The 14,962-nt window shown below is 55.5% G+C and overlaps 2 protein-coding genes and 1 long non-coding RNA gene across 4 annotated transcripts; 2 read left to right on the forward strand and 1 right to left on the reverse strand.

The window, feature by feature from the left end:
- The first annotated feature begins 20 nt into the window (after positions 1 to 20).
- On the forward strand, positions 21 to 2,216 carry LOC135281783 (uncharacterized). Its single transcript, XR_010348287.1, has 2 exons — positions 21 to 77; positions 1,897 to 2,216. It is a non-coding gene; the product is annotated as an uncharacterized LOC135281783 (long non-coding RNA).
- On the reverse strand, positions 902 to 8,567 carry INTS15 (integrator complex subunit 15). 2 transcript variants are annotated; one of them, XM_064390964.1, is made up of 6 exons: positions 8,294 to 8,567; positions 7,221 to 7,442; positions 5,944 to 6,109; positions 3,754 to 4,281; positions 2,099 to 2,138; positions 902 to 1,586 (listed from the first exon to the last, which is right to left on the reverse strand). In XM_064390964.1, the coding sequence occupies exons 1-6, from the start codon at positions 8,483 to 8,485 to the stop codon at positions 1,415 to 1,417; spliced, it is 1,320 nt and encodes a 439-aa protein (XP_064247034.1). In that variant the 5' UTR covers positions 8,486 to 8,567; the 3' UTR covers positions 902 to 1,414. The 2 variants fall into 2 exon arrangements, with proteins under 2 accessions (XP_064247034.1, XP_064247035.1); XM_064390965.1 differs by lacking the exon at positions 8,294 to 8,567 and adding an exon at positions 7,647 to 8,160.
- Positions 8,568 to 9,825: 1,258 nt separating this feature from the next.
- LOC135281261 (deoxyribonuclease-1-like) lies at positions 9,826 to 14,271 on the forward strand. Its single transcript, XM_064389989.1, has 9 exons — positions 9,826 to 9,990; positions 11,153 to 11,300; positions 11,781 to 11,869; positions 12,024 to 12,107; positions 12,232 to 12,347; positions 13,089 to 13,201; positions 13,427 to 13,581; positions 13,663 to 13,759; positions 14,056 to 14,271. Exons 2-9 carry the CDS (start codon positions 11,154 to 11,156, stop codon positions 14,107 to 14,109), a joined length of 855 nt encoding a protein of 284 aa, XP_064246059.1. The 5' UTR covers positions 9,826 to 9,990; position 11,153; the 3' UTR covers positions 14,110 to 14,271.
- Positions 14,272 to 14,962: the final 691 nt, after the last annotated feature.

Below are 14,962 nucleotides of genomic sequence, written 5' to 3' on the forward strand. Positions count from 1 at the left end.
ATGCGCGCAGAGGCGCGGCGGTCCCTTGAGGCCATGTGGGCGGCGCCGCGCGGGGAGGGCGGCCGTAATTAGGGGAGGTAATTAGGGGAGGGCAATTAATGGAGCGTCCTTGAGCGCAGGCGCTTGGGGAACAGGAGGTGGGGCTGGTCAGCCGGCCGGAAGCCTCCCTCAGCCCTGCAGGGACAGGAGGCAGAACTGTCACAGTGCAAGTGCTTGATGCCATTCACGACTCTAATCCCCAAGTCAGGAGTTCTTAAGGGTTTTTCCTTGTTGTTGAGGCGCTAAAAGGCGAGGTGAGGCAGGATATTTCAGTCGGAAAGCACCTACAAGGATTGCCCAGTCCAACAGCCTGACCAAAAGTTAAAGGTCTATTTTTATTGTGGCTTCAGCTGAACTGGAGGCTGGACTGGGGGAGCTCCAGAGGTCCCTTCCAACCCTAACTGCTCCGTGATTATTATTAACCTTCCCCTTCCACAGTCTCCTTGCCAGCTGTTCCATTTACATCAGATTTTCCCACCTTCATTTGTCCTTTTTGTTGCAGCCATTTGGAACCACAGGTGCCACATCTCCTCACAGGACAGCAGCAGAGGTCATTGTCACCTCTCTGAAGTGTAGGAAGAGCCCCTTTTTCCCTGCTTTTTCATCCTGCAGCCCCCAGAGAAGCACAGCAGGACAGCAGAGGGGCTGACACCACCTCTGGCACCTCCCCAGGGTGATTCCATGCACTCCGTGCTGCACTCGGAGCTGGCCAGCACAGCACTGCCAGCCTGTGGCCAGTTTTCCAGCCAGCATTAACAAAACACCCCAAATCTCACCCCAAATCCTCAAGAGGCACCGGGTGAGGTGTGCACAGGGCATTCCCCAGCAGGGAGGTCGATGGGTCGCTGCAGCCCCAGGTGGGTTTTGTCCCCAGCCCAGCACAGGCCTGACAAATTGGACCTTCTAATCACTGGAAAGAGAAAAATCCAACTGCTTGAAATTGTTCACAAAAGAAAGCAGCAGACTTCTTTTATGCTTCTTAAATGGTTTCCTTTAATAGGAAGTGCTGCTTTACTCTACCTTGTGCTTCAGAAACAAACGTTTGCCTTTCCAAAAATATACAGTGTACACATACTCTGTAGCTATAGATACAAACATTTACAAAGAAACAAGCAGCCTGGAGTGGAATAGCTCGGGAAAAAAAAAAAAAAACAAATCACACAAGGCCTTCCCTTGTGGCCCTCCCTCAGGAGGATCAGCCGGGCTCACCCTGCTGCAAAGACACCAGGGAGCAGCAGCAAAGACACTGCGGAGTCTGGAGCTGATGTCTCCCCGGTTTTGCCCGGGAGCTGCATCCCGCCGGGCGGAGCCGGCTCTGCTCCGAGCAGGAAAAGGCGACTCCCGGCTGTGTTTGGGCTCTGTCGGCGGGGCTGGGCTAGCGGATGGGCCGGTAGGGGAAGGGCACGGCCGGCAGGAAGGTCTGCACGGGGTGCGCGGGCAGCGCGGGGTAGCCCAGCGGCGGCGTGTGGATGTGCGGGTAGAAGCCCGGCGGCAGCGCCCCGTGCGCCGGCTGCTGCACCGGGCCCGACATCACCAGCTGCAGCAGGCTGCGGGAGGAACACAGCACGGACGTGTTAGAGCTGCCTGTCCTGGCTCCAGGGACGAGTCACATCCAGCTCGCAGCGCTGCTGAGAGCCAGGAGAGCACTGAGTGACACAGTTCTCTACAGCTTCAGGAGAATTTTTTCCTCCCTTCCCCCCATTTTTTTTTAAAGCCCTGCTCTTTTTGCAAAAAGCAATTGCCAAGGCAAGAGCTTAGAGTGAGGTAAAACCAGTGGGGAATTAGAGATGGGACAATTTAAGGGCAGGTTCCTTGCTGGGACTTCACTGTCCTGTGGTTTTGTTCTAACACCCACAGGTGGGAGCACTGAAGCTCCTTTCTGGCAGGAATCCAGGGAAGAACCAGCCAGCACTGCCTCACCCCCATCCTCATGCTAAAGTGCACATGAACAAAGGCCAAATGCCACAAGGACAAATTTTTAGGGGAAATTTTGTCTCAGCAGCCCTCGAGTGTTTTGGAACATGCATCAAAGCCAACATAGCTGCAAAAAGTCTCTTACTTGTTATGTGGTAGCCTGGAGCACACAGTCCTCAAGTCATCTGAAAGAAGATACAACATTAAAAATAAGAATAAAACAGAAATAGAAAAAAAAAACAGAATAAAACAGAATAAAACAGTAGTTTTCTCTCTGCTGTCCTTTCTAGGAAGGTCAGATTATTGAATAATAATTAATTTTACTGATTAATTACTGATTACTGAATCTGTCAGTAACCTGTCATCATCATGAGTCAATAGGAAATCCAGAATCCCTCTCTCAGGCCCAAAAACTTCATAGGAGAGAAAATGTTTCTCCATTTCAGCAGCTCTCCCCACCAGCCCCTTTATTGTTATTGATGTTTGACAATAAGACAGAGAAGCCTTAGGATGGGTTTTGCAACACCAACACATCAACAAGAAGGAACTGAGACATAGGAAGCACAAGGTGTGACCCTGCCCAGTACCTGGTTTGTGTTGGTTTTGGGTTTTTTAACCACTGCTGCTGTAAAGTATGGGTTGGGTTTTCTTGCTGGAATCTATCAAGAAATTGCATGTTTTTTACCATCTCCAAACTTCTGCTAAAGCAGAACCAAGGAATCTAACAAATATCCCCTTGATAAAGTGTTTTTGGGAACAGCTTAAGAACAAGCTCCTGCCTTTGCAGACACACACAACCCCACTGAAATATCCTGAAATTACACTGAATTACCTTCCACAGAAAGAGCAAGTGCTCAGAATGTTCCAGCCAAGAACAAACACAGCAGAAATCAGCCCTCAGATCAAAAACCTCTGATTTCTCTTTGTGCTTATAACACTCAGAGTTACTTTATACAAAGATGAGGAAGAAGAACATTGAAAATTGACCAGCAGCACTGGTTCAGCCAGGACAAAAGCATCAGATCCCTGCTCAGGCAGAGACAGTTGTGGTCTGCACTTAATGCCCCAGCTGTTGGAGAGCTTCAAGCCCTCTGGTATAACCTAAAATTGTCTGGTTTTAAGAGAATATCACAGGAAAAGAGTGTGTGGCTGACCCTGCCCTGTGTTGGGCCACTTCCCTTTTATCTCTCTGCATGTCTTTTGGGAAGAAGTGGCTTTGGAGACAGGAAAGCCAGACAAAAGCCACGTTAGCAGCCTTTTTTTACTGAGTTTAGCTGAACTTGGACACCCTGTAATGGGGTCTCATTAGAGGTGAGCTGAACTCCCAGAAGTTTCAGTTGAAGAGGTATTATTTGCTTTTCAAATTCTTTGTCTAGCACACCCACCCAGGGGTTTATGTGCTTCATGGCCTCTCCTCAGCAGGCAAACTGAGAGAATTAAACTGAAGAAAATCAAACAGTGCTTTTAAAATAGCTACAGGCAATTCTGAGGGGAACAAAGTGTCCCCATGCCAGACACCCAGATACAACCCCCTGGTACAGAGCAGGGCTGTGGATCAGTCCCCACTCTGCAAAGCAATGCCTCACCCACCCACAGCAGTGATCTCTCCTTTCTTACTCTCCATCCAGCTATTTTTCCTGAACTATTTTGTGCACTGTCACTTTCTAACAGGGGAAAAACCTACTTTATATGCTGTGAACACCCTGATCTTTACTTCCCTCACCCCAAAACTGCCTCTTACAACTTCTGGAGGAAGAAGAATCCCCTGCCAGGTCTCCACCAGCCCCACAGACAACTCACCTCTGGTGCACAGGAGAGCTCCTGATGCCATGGCCACTTGCAAAGCCTGAGCCAGCCTGTCCAGAGCAAGTTCAATCTCTTTGGATGCATTGAGAGGATTGAGTTCATCAGACAGTCTGTTAATGTCCTCCACCAGGGGAACCACGTGGTCAAAGGGCACCAGCCCCAGGCGCCCATAAAGGTTTTTCTCTGTCAAATGCCCCTGGAGCATCATTAGAACCTGCAGGACACTCAGATGCAGCTTGGAATACAGCTGGTGGCAATCCCTGTCTTCTCCTGAAGGCGAGTCCTTGGCAATTTTGTTGGGAGCGTGTCCATTGGAGAGAGAGGCCTTCTTCTTCCTCTTGTAGGCCAGGGGAGCCTTGACGCACCAGCGGATGAGGCCGGTGAGCGGGGTGAGCTCCAGGAAGCCCATGGGCAGGCTGGCTGCAATGGGGGTGTTCAGGAAGGTGATGAGGATCAGGCGAGGGTCCTCAAAGATCCACGAGACAATCAGCTCCAGCAGGTCCGAGGGAGGGATCAGGTCATCTGGAGACAGGAGAGTTAATGCTGGGTAAGCTGAGACTTTATTACTTTATTTGTTACTTTAGTTCAGGTTCTAATTAGTCTCTCACACACACCCATCCTACACTGTCCCAATTACAATCTCTGGACCTCCCTAGTTCTGCTGTTTTTCCCAAGACACCAAAGGTAATTTGTTCCAGGGAAGACACAGCCATGTTCCTGTCACCTTCCCCACCTATTCCAAAGACACCACCAAACACTGATAGTTATCCCCTTCCCCAGCAAAGATTTTATTGTCATTTTCTTCTCTGCCACACATCATCTGCTCATTTTTTCCCTAATTTAAGTCTCCTTTATCCCACAGGAAATACAATGGGCACGGGAAATAGGAAAAGCTTGTTGGCTGAAGAGAAGGAAGTGCCAATAACTTAACTCATTTCTTTTAATACTTACTTACCTAAACAACCATGTCTTGTGGAAAAACACAATGCAACAACACAATTACATGACATATAAAGGATTATAAGATTATGTAAAGCTTCAGGTGAGAAGTGAAAGATGGTCATGAACTTGACTGCAGACAAGAAAAACCCTGACACATCATCCTGTCACAGGGGGATGTTGGATTGGAAGAGCAAGCTCCTTTTTCCTTGTGTCACCAAAAACATCTCAAATAAACTAAGGAATTAAAAAATTACTTCCTATGACTCAAGTTATTTCCTTTCTGACATGTCTTTCTGCAATGATGATGGGATATAAAATATGCTCTGAGCTCTACCAAATACTTTATAAAAACAACATAAAGACTAAGCCTGAACCTCTCTTGTACTCTCAGTAATGCCAAGCTATTTATCTGGAGAAGAGTGTGCAAAGCATTTCCTTTATCAATAACAGCATTTGCTTTTCTGGATTATAGCTGGTGTTGGTACTTAGTGTATGGCTGTTCTCTGGTCTGCCATGAGCTTTCTGTGGCTGTGTAGAGCTAAATCAATCTTATTTTAGACACCTACAAGTGTCTGAGCAACAAGCTGAGGCAGGCTGTACCCCTGGCAGGTCACACACACAGTTAAAGAGTGCACTGGAGTTATGATTGTGTTTCTCACCACTGCTCCACAGAAATCCTGCTCCAGCCTGCCAACATTCAGAACTTGTTTCTCCCCTTTTTGGAAGGGATCAGACTGACAGGCAGCCCTGAGTCTCTCTCAGGGCTGACTGAGCCCAGACAGATCAACTTTCACTCCCAGAGCTGCTCAGTCAACAAGGTCCCATGTCCTTTGCCCTCTGTGGGGGACAACACCCTTTGTGTCAGATGTTCCTGGCTGCTTCTCCAGCAAAGACTCTCCCTTGTTTCCCAGAGAGGCTGTGGGCTCCAAATCCCTGGAAGTGTCCAAGGCTAGGCTGGATGGAGTTCTGAGCAACCTGGTCTAGTGGAAGGTGTCCCTGCCCATGGCAGGGGGTGGAATAAGCTGAGCTTTAAGGTCCATTCCAACCCAAACCAAGTCAGCCACAGAGTGGTTATTTTTATTCTCACCCCAATGCCAGATGAGGCAACAGCCACACCGCTGAGCTTCCCCTGGCAATAATTACATGGTAACACCTCTTTAGGATTCGAGCAGTTACATCTCTTGCAACAGTTAATTCCTGGTGCATTTCACTGCACTCTCCCTGGAAAAGATGCACTTTTACCTGAGGAGAGGTCGTAGAGAGCTGTGACTGAAGTGATGAACTGGCAGCAGAAGCGAGGGCTGGCAGTGAAGATCTGCTTCAGGGTCTGGATGGAGCCTGGCACCAGGTTGCAGTAGTCATCCACCAGGGCTCGGGCCAGCCTCACACAGAACACAGCTGGGGTCCTCTGCAGGGACAGCACAGGGGACACCAGGTCACACCTGCCACAGCCTGCCCCACGGGCTGGGTCCCCTCCTGCCCCACTGGCACTGCGCTGCTGTGGCTGCTCTCCCTCAGCACATCAAACACCACTCTCACAGAAACAAACCATTGTATTGCAGTACCAAAATAGATGGGACATCTCGAGTTTATGGTATCTGGGGCTTAAAACTGAAACCTTTAGAGATTTTATTGTTTTACTACTTCTGCAACCCTCCTTCCCTGTGAGGGCAGTGAGACCCTGGCACAAGCTGCCCAGAGAAGCTGTGGCCTCTCCAGCCTGATCTGGAAGTGTTCAAGGCCACACTGGACAGGGCTTGCAGCAGCCTGGGACAGTGGAAGGTGTCCCTCAGGGGGTGGAATGGGATGAGTTTTAAGGGCCCTATCATCACAAACTATTCTGTAGTTCAGCTGCTCCAGTCCCAGAGCAACTGGTTCAGCTGCCATGCCTGATATTTTTGATGTGGAAAATATTCTGTGGAATCCTCACATCACTTAAAAGCTGCCATCTGAAATAAAAATACACCTTGCCCCTGAATCAGCTGTGACTCCTGCACACCCCACAAGGGCAGCAGGAACAAAGGTGCACATCCCAAAGCCCACAGTGGGGAATCTCAGCGGGAAAGGAGAAGACAGAGGAGATCTCCAACCTCCTGCATCCACAGAAGACAGACACAGGTATCTTGTGCCTCTTCCACACCCAAACCTGCACATCAGGAAGGGTTTATTTCCCAAACTCCAGAGTCAGCTTCTTCAGGCAATGTGACCAAGGTTTGCACCCTGCTTTGGTCAAACCCTCCACTGAGCCCTTTCAATATGCAGGGTTTGGGGCTGGGATTATTAAAACTTTCACTGACAGTAAAAACAAACCACCCAAATATTTTTTTTCTTCCATTGCAGCACATGAATGGATTGGCAAAGCTCTCCCTGATGCCAGAGCACAGGAATGGGCACGAGCACAGACATGGGGGCAGCTGAAACTGCCAGGGAGGAGCAGCTGACTGTGCCCAGCTCACTGTGCCACCCTGGAGCTCGCCCTGACCCTTCCCCCAGGCACCCTGCCTGCACAGGAGCTGTACCTGCAGCCAGAAGGCAGCACAGTCCAGCACAGGAACCCTGCAGACAGCCACTGCCATGGAGACCAGCTTCCCCAGCAGAGCCATCCTGCTGTCATCTGCTTTGTTCCCCTGGGGGCTGAAGAGAGATGAAAAGATGACCTGCCGGACTGAATCCTTGGTCTGCTCTTGGAAATAATTGCACATGATCTCAAGGAGCTGAAGTTCCTGGAGTGGGGTCAGTCTCTGAAAGAAAACAAAAGCCAAGCTGTAAAATACACTGAGCCTCTTGCAGGACCATGAACCAAGTGAAAAGACAGGAACAGTAAAGGCTGAGAGCTCCCGTTTGGGCTGAGGGACTCGATCTTTATGCACAGCAAACATTCAAGCTTCCTGAAGCACCAGGGCATTTCTGTGGTGACACTGAAAGCTCCAGGTTTATCTGCACACCTGGATACCCAAAGCTGGTGCTTGCTGCACCTGCAAGTGCTGCCCACCAAGTGAGAGAAGAGATTACATTGCTGGGGGGAGAATATTTCCTCTCTCTGCAAATACCAGCACTGAGGACACTGCAGGGCAGCTGGGGCAGAGCTGGCAGCACTGAGGGCTGCAGGGCCACGTACCCCAGCACCCACCAGCACCTGTGGCTCCTCACTGCTCATCTCTGAGCCCCAGCTGCACCCCAAACCACCCAAAAACCCTGGCAGGGCCCAGCTGCAGCACTCAGGGGCTGCGGGCAGTCCCAGGGCCCCGGAGTCCTGGGCAACCCAGCAGGGACTGGCCAGCAGCCCTGTCCCTGCCAAAAACCCTCAGTCACCAGCACCCCAGGGACCCCGTGCTGTCATCCTGGGGGCTCAGCCCCAGCAGCAGAGCCCCGGGGACCCAGCCCTGCCCCTCTGAGCCCTCAGCAGCAGAGCCCCGGGGACCCAGCCCTGCCCATCCGAGCCCCCGGCCCGCTCCGCAGGGGCCTGTCCGGTTCCGAGGCCTCGGGCTGCAGCAGGGATCCCGTGCTGAGCTCCCGGGCCTGCCGTCCACCGGCACCGCCGGGGCCGCGTCCCCCGCGCGGCCCGGGCCCGTCCCGCGTGTCCGAGCCGCACCTTGGGCGGCGCTCCGCGCTCCTTGGGGACCTGGAAGAGGAACTCCTCCAGCAGCTCCGTGGGGCCCTTGTCCACGAGCGGCAGCGGCGAGTTCTGCAGCTGGCTGCTGAAGTAGATGTCCAGGTGGTAGAGCACCTCCTTGGCGGCGCTCAGCGCGTCGCGCCGCAGCAGCGAGTGCCGGATGTCGCTCATGGCCCCGCTCCGCTCCGGCCCCGCTCGGCGCGGCCTCCCCTCGGCGGCGCGGACGGGCGGCCGCTACGGCGGCCCGGCCAGGACAAAAACGGTCACGCGCCGCCGCCGCCCGCAGCGCCCCCTGGCGGGGGTAACGGGGGCTCGGCCGTGAGGGGACCGGGCCCGGGGATGGGCGGGGGACAGCCGGACACGGGGACAGCCGGACACGGGGCACCCGGACACGGGGCACTCGGACACGGGGAGCTCGGACAGGCGGTCCCAACCCTGGGAGGAGCCTGGCCCTGAGGCGTCTTGGCCCCGGAGGGGTGTTGGCCCCGGGTGCTGGTGCTGGGGTTGAGTCAAGGGTCTCAGCATGGAGGGCTCTGGGCGTGAGGGGATACCGACCCTGGGCTGCTCCTTGGGCTACTCAGGGGCTCTTGGCCTGGGAGAGAACCGGCCCTGGGCAGGGCTTGGCGCTGGGGCTTAGGTCCTGAGGGTGGTCCAGCCCTGGGGTGTCTGCATGAAAGGGGTCTGACCTTTGTGGGGTCTTGGCCCAGAAGTGGTGTTAAGCCCTGGCACTCTGCTTAGAGCGGGCCTTAGCCTGGGTGAGGTCTGGGGGACCTTGGCTCAGGGGGGTTTTGGTCCTGGGTCCCCTGGGGGGTTCCTGGCCTGAAGCGGGATTGACCTGGAGGGTTTGGCTGGGGAAACCTGGCGCTGTGTCCAGCCTGGGCAGCCTGGTGGGGGTACCTAGGTCCAGCCCTGATGCCGCTGTGGGCAGCACCCCTGCCCTGGAGGGTGCCTGGCTCCAGGGGAGAGGCTGGCAGGGCCCCCAGCCCTCAGGATCGCTGCAGGGGCTCTCCTGGGAAACACGGCAGCTGCCTCTGGAGGCAGGGACATCAGCAAGGCCGCTGGACAGCGCTGTGTGAGCTGGGGGAGTGGCTGGGGTGGAGGGCTGCCACCCCCCGGCACTGCATGGCCCTCCCAGGACAGGAGCTGAGGCAGGTGACAGCCTGGGGAGGGTCTGGGCATGGGCACCACGGCAGGGATTTGTCGTTCTTTTGGGACTTTTGGCTTCACACCCAAAGACCGCACTGGGATGGGTCCTGATGGCCCCAGAACACTCACAGCTTGTTGGAAATGTGGGGTGCTGGATGGGAATGATTCGTGTTGGTGAAATAAACACTTTTAAAGAAAATTTGTGTCTGGTGATGAGTGAGAGTTGCCCATGCCATGTATTGGGAAGCTGTTGATCCCCACAAGAGATGTCTGACATTCATTCCACCTTGCAGAGCTCTTGTTGGCATTTTAATCCCTTCTCGGCCTTACCTGTGGTGGGAGGCATTGGCAGAGGTTGAAAGAGTTCTTTTTTCACTGAGCAGACCTTTGCTTCCGTGAAAAATGCCATATGGATCCTGCGGCCTCACGTGATCCTTGGCTGGGCAACCACCTGGCAAGGAGAGAGTGTCCCTCTCCATAAATGCAGGTGCAGATCCTTCCCCTTCCAGAGTCCTTGGACGACACCAAAGGTAGGTCCTGCTCTCTCCTCTCTTCCTGCACCCCCAGGAGCTTCCCTGGACAGTGTCGCCTCCTCCAGCTCAGTTCTACCTCAGTGCTCTGCTGGGCCAAACCCGGGTGCAGCTCGGGGGTGAATATGCTCCTTGTAGGTGCCTCTGCCTGGGAGGTTCAGAGGAGTGGAGAGGTTTTATGAGGCTTTGGGCAATTTTTGGCATGTCCAAATCATGGCATTGCCAAATGGCTGCGTTATCAACAGAGGGGATTCTGGTGTTAGAGGGAAGAGTTTGGAGAGGGAGTGCGAATGGGAAAAGTGAGAATTTAACTAGAGCAGCTGCCCCAGAAGGAAAATCCTTTCTCAGGCTCAGATCTGGTGTGCCAAAAGCTGGAGCACTTGCCGTCCTCTCAGGCCGTTTATCAGGCTCTGGGTGAGTTCAGGTGCTCAGGAGCCCAGGCTTGGGCAGGGCTCAGGGCTCAGATCCCACACGCTGGTGAAACATTACCCCAAGGCAGTCAAGTGCCATGGGAAACACTTCCCAAACGCCTTCCCCGTGGGTGGGAGCTGCAGCACTGCCTTTGCAGAGGGTCCTGAGGGAGCCAGCGGGGTGAGGATGGGGCAGGGGCTCTGCTGGGGGATGGGGGCAGGGGAGGGGCAGGTTACCCCAGGTGAGGATGCTGCAGGCAGTGAGGAAGGCGGGGAGCGGTGTCAGGGAGGATCTATCCCGTGCTTTATCCCAGCACAGCTGCTGTCTTTGGTCTTTGGGGCCTCTGGCACTGATCCAGAGAAAGGTGGGAGAGGCACAAGCCAAGGGATTTTGGGGTTCCTGGCCACTGCTACCAATCCCAGGCCACAAGAGGTGTCCAGGCTGAGCTGTTCCTCATGGAGAATGAGGAAGTGACTGCTCTGTGTCACCATGAAAAGGCATTTACTTGCTGGCCAGGGAATTTTCCACTCCAGCCTTGTGAGTGACCTTGCCTGCTTCCAGGAGGGACAGGTAGGACAAGGCCCCATGCAACAGAGGTGTGCAATCCCTGCATCCTGGTGGTCCCTTTAGAAAACAGATGCCTCCCAGTGAAACCAGTACAGCCAGTGGGAATACCCTGGTCATCCCCGTTGTGTGCCCCAAATGCCTCTCCCAGCCAGGAGGGCTGAGCCCCTCCTGCACCTCTGCACAGGATGGCATCCTCGAGGCTGGCGCTGTCGCTGCTGGTCGCAGCTCTCCTGCTGCACGTGGCCACCACGCTGAAGATTGGTGCCTTCAACATCAAAGCGTTTGGGGACGCCAAGATGTCCAACCAGACCATCGCAAATATCATCGTCTCTGTGAGTAGAGGGGAGGAGCAGGCCTGGACCCGCTCTGCTCTTGGGGATGCAGCCAGCTTGGGCAGTGGGACACCTGCTTCATCCATCCATCCATCCATCCATCCATCCATCCATCCATCCATCCATCCATCCATCCATCCATCCATCCATCCCTCCATCCTTTCACCTACCTTCACCTGCTCTTCCCCCATCACCATCTCCCACCTCAGGCCATCTCCACCCTCGCTGGTCCCCAGTCAAGGTGGGTGGATTTGAGGCTGCCCAGGTTCCTCCCTTGGAGCAGCTGCTGGACAGGGGCTGGTGGACAGACAGGCCCTTCCAAGGCAGAGCACACCAACACAGGGCACCTCCCTGGCCCTGAGGTCCCTGCTGCGCTTCCACTGCCAGCCTGGGAGCCTTTGCAGCCCAGAACAGGCAACCACAGGAGCCCCCAGAGCGGCTCCTGGCCAGGGGAGAGCAGCTCTGAGCTTGTCCCTGCAGATCCTGTCAGAGTACGACATCGTTGTGGTGCAGGAGGTGCGGGATGCCGACCTGAGTGCCGTGAATGACCTCATGGACCAGCTCAACAGGTGACCCCAAGGGCTTGCTGTGGGAGTGACTGCTAAGGGGATTCTGGGGGGATTCCAGCCGCACCAGGGCACCTCTGGCTCAGCTGGAGAGAGCCTGGTGGATGCTGGGAAGCACCAGGAGCCTCCTCTCACCCTCTCCACAACTTGTTCCCAGTGCTGGGGAGCACCCGTATGACTTTTTGGTCAGCGTCCCCCTGGGTCGGGGCACCTACAAGGAGCAGTACCTCTTCATCTACAGGTAAGGGATGCTGCCAGCTGTCACCTGCTGCCCTCCCCAGCATCCCCCAAAGGGGATGGGTACCCTTGGGGGCCCTGGCTGTGGCAGGAGCAGTGCTGGAGGCTGCCCTGCTCTCCTCCCTCAGGGCAGACATGGTCTCCGTGCTGGGAAGCTACTACTACGATGATGGCTGCGAACCCTGTGGGAACGACACCTTCAGCAGGGAGCCCTTCATTGTGAAGTTCTCCTCACCCACCACACGTGAGCAGAGCTGACCTTGGGGGATGCCCAGACCTGGCACAGGGTCCCCTCCACGCAGGGCTGAGCCCAGAGCTGTGCCTACCAAGCATGGGGAGGTTGCAAGCCGCCACCAGGGTCCCACCCGTGGGTGCCCAGGGGTCCTATGTCCCTGCCCAACCCCTGTTGTTTCCCACCATGTGCCATCTCTTACCAATCACCTCCCATCATCTGTTATCTCCCACCATGAGTTCTCTCCAGTTGTGTGCCATCTCACCTCTCCAGCTGCTTCCCATTGTGTCCTACATCCCATTACGTGCTATGTCCCATCTTGTGCCATATACCACTCTCTGCTTCCTCTGGCTGGGTGCCATCTCCCATCATGTACCATCTCCTATCACCTGTCATCCCCCATCCCTTATATCTCCCATCATGTCCCATTTCCCAGTTTGTTCCACTGCCTACCCCCTGCCACCACCTGCACCTCCTGAGAACCTCCTCAGGGCACACACACTATCCCATCTCCTGCCCAAAACCATACTGGCTTGCAAATGCTAATGGGAAACAAGCAGCAAACCCCAAACAATGCACAAAGGCATGCAGCTCCCCACTGGAATTTCCAGTCTGAGGGACAGGCAGAGCACCAAACTCAACACACCCTTTCCCTTCAACTGCTTTTCCTGGCCAGTAGCTGGGGCCTGGCCTGGGGTGGTTTCCTGGGGCTCCTGTTCCCTGCTCAGGGGCTGATGGTCAGCTGTCCTGCAGAGGTGCAGGAGTTCGTGTTGGTGCCTCTGCATTCGGAGCCCAGCCACGCAGCACAGGAGATCGATGCGCTCTACGATGTCTACTCCGACGTCATCAACAAGTGGGGGACCAACGTAAGCAGCGTTGGGGAGCTTGGCATGTCCCACAGGAGGCCTCTTGTACCCATCAGAGCGGGTGCCACCCCAGCAGTTTTCAGGCAGGAGCTGCTGGATGGCCCTCCTGCCATTACTGGGGGCTTCTCCCTGCACACTGGGTCACCTCAGGGGGGTTGTAGCCCTTAAGATTTTAGGGAGCCCTTGCTCCCTAAAGGGACAGGGACTCAGTGCTGTGCCCTGCAGGACATGATCTTCCTGGGTGATTTCAACGCTGACTGCTCCTACGTGCCCAGCTCCCAGTGGCCGTCCATCCGCCTGCGCTCGCTCCGCGCCTGCGAGTGGCTCATCCCCGACAGCGCCGACACCACCGTGGCCGACACCGACTGCGCCTACGACCGGTGGGTGCCCTGGCCAGGGTGCCACGGGGGCTGGCATGGGGGGAACTGGTGGGCACTAACGCCCCTGTGACGCCTCGGCAGCATCATCGCTTGTGGCACCGCCCTGCGCCAAGACGTTGAACCTGGCTCTGCCACCATCAACGACTTCCAGAAGAAATTCCACCTCCAGATGAAGGATGTGAGTGAGGGGCGGGTGGGGCATGAGCCAACCAGCATTGGGGTCTGCTCCACCATAGCTCCTGGGAGCGTGGGAGGGCTCCCTGTTCCCAAGGATGCACCTAAGGGTGGCCTGACCCCAGCTGTTGTACTGAATCAACCCTCCAGATTGAGCATTTTGGGGTATGGTCTAAATTTTGGGGGTTGGAGTGGAGCGTTGGGGTCCTAGCCAGCCATGAAAGTGGCAGTGGGTCCAGATGAGCTCAGGGTTTATGAGCTGACTGTGGTCAGGGTGACTCTGCTCTTCCTCACACGCAGGCTTTGGCTGTCAGCGACCATTTCCCAGTGGAGGTGACCCTGAAAGCCCGCTGATCCTGTCCCCACACCAGTGGCTGCCAGGACACCCCAGCACACACCTGCATCCCTCGTGGGAGCCCACGCGCCACTGGTGCCAGCCAAGCTGCCCACTATCTCTGCAAGGAGTCCTTGAGCCCTTGTGGAAGTGTTTTGCTTTCTGCTTCCATTAAAAATGAGCCTTTCCTGCCCCTGCAGCTCTGGAAGGGAGGTCCCTTCAGTATCCCCAGCAGCCCCTGGTGCCCCTGCCCCTCAGCCCCCTGCCAGAGAGACAGGGAGGTCCCCAGGGCTCCTGCCATCAAGACACCTGCACCCACGGGGTGGTGAGCACTGCTCCCCTCTCAGCTGATGATGGCAAAAGCCAGGACTCTGGCAAGGGGCTGGGGCCTCCAGCCTTTCCAGGGTGCAGGATGTTCTTCCGCCAGCTCACAGGGCCAGGTCCTGACAGAGCCTGCCTGGCAGCGGGGCTCTCCCTCACACACACACTGACAGGGTGCTGACAGGGTCAGGGAGGACGTGACTCAGCTCCCAGGGGGCTCGGTGTTTCCCGGGGGGTTTTGGTGCCGACACAGCACCGAGGAACACGGGACTCATCCCGAGACTGGGTGTGAGGGTACAAAACCTGGAGGTGCACGAGAGCCTGGCAAGTCCTGGCAAGAGCAGCTGCCAGAGCCAGCTCCGTTGTCATCCTGGGGTGATGCCATGGGCCATGGTGATGCCATGGACTGGTGTGGGGAATGCCAGCCTTCCTGGGTCACCAGTGGGGCTGTTCTGGGTGACACTGGGGCTGCTGCAGGGGTTCGCAGCCATCCCCTCTTGCCGTGGCTGGTGGTGCTCACCTGCCTGACCCACACACTGGCCATTTCCTTCT

Source organism: Passer domesticus, chromosome 15 (assembly GCF_036417665.1).
Source record: "Passer domesticus isolate bPasDom1 chromosome 15, bPasDom1.hap1, whole genome shotgun sequence".
Lineage (NCBI taxonomy): Eukaryota > Metazoa > Chordata > Aves > Passeriformes > Passeridae > Passer > Passer domesticus.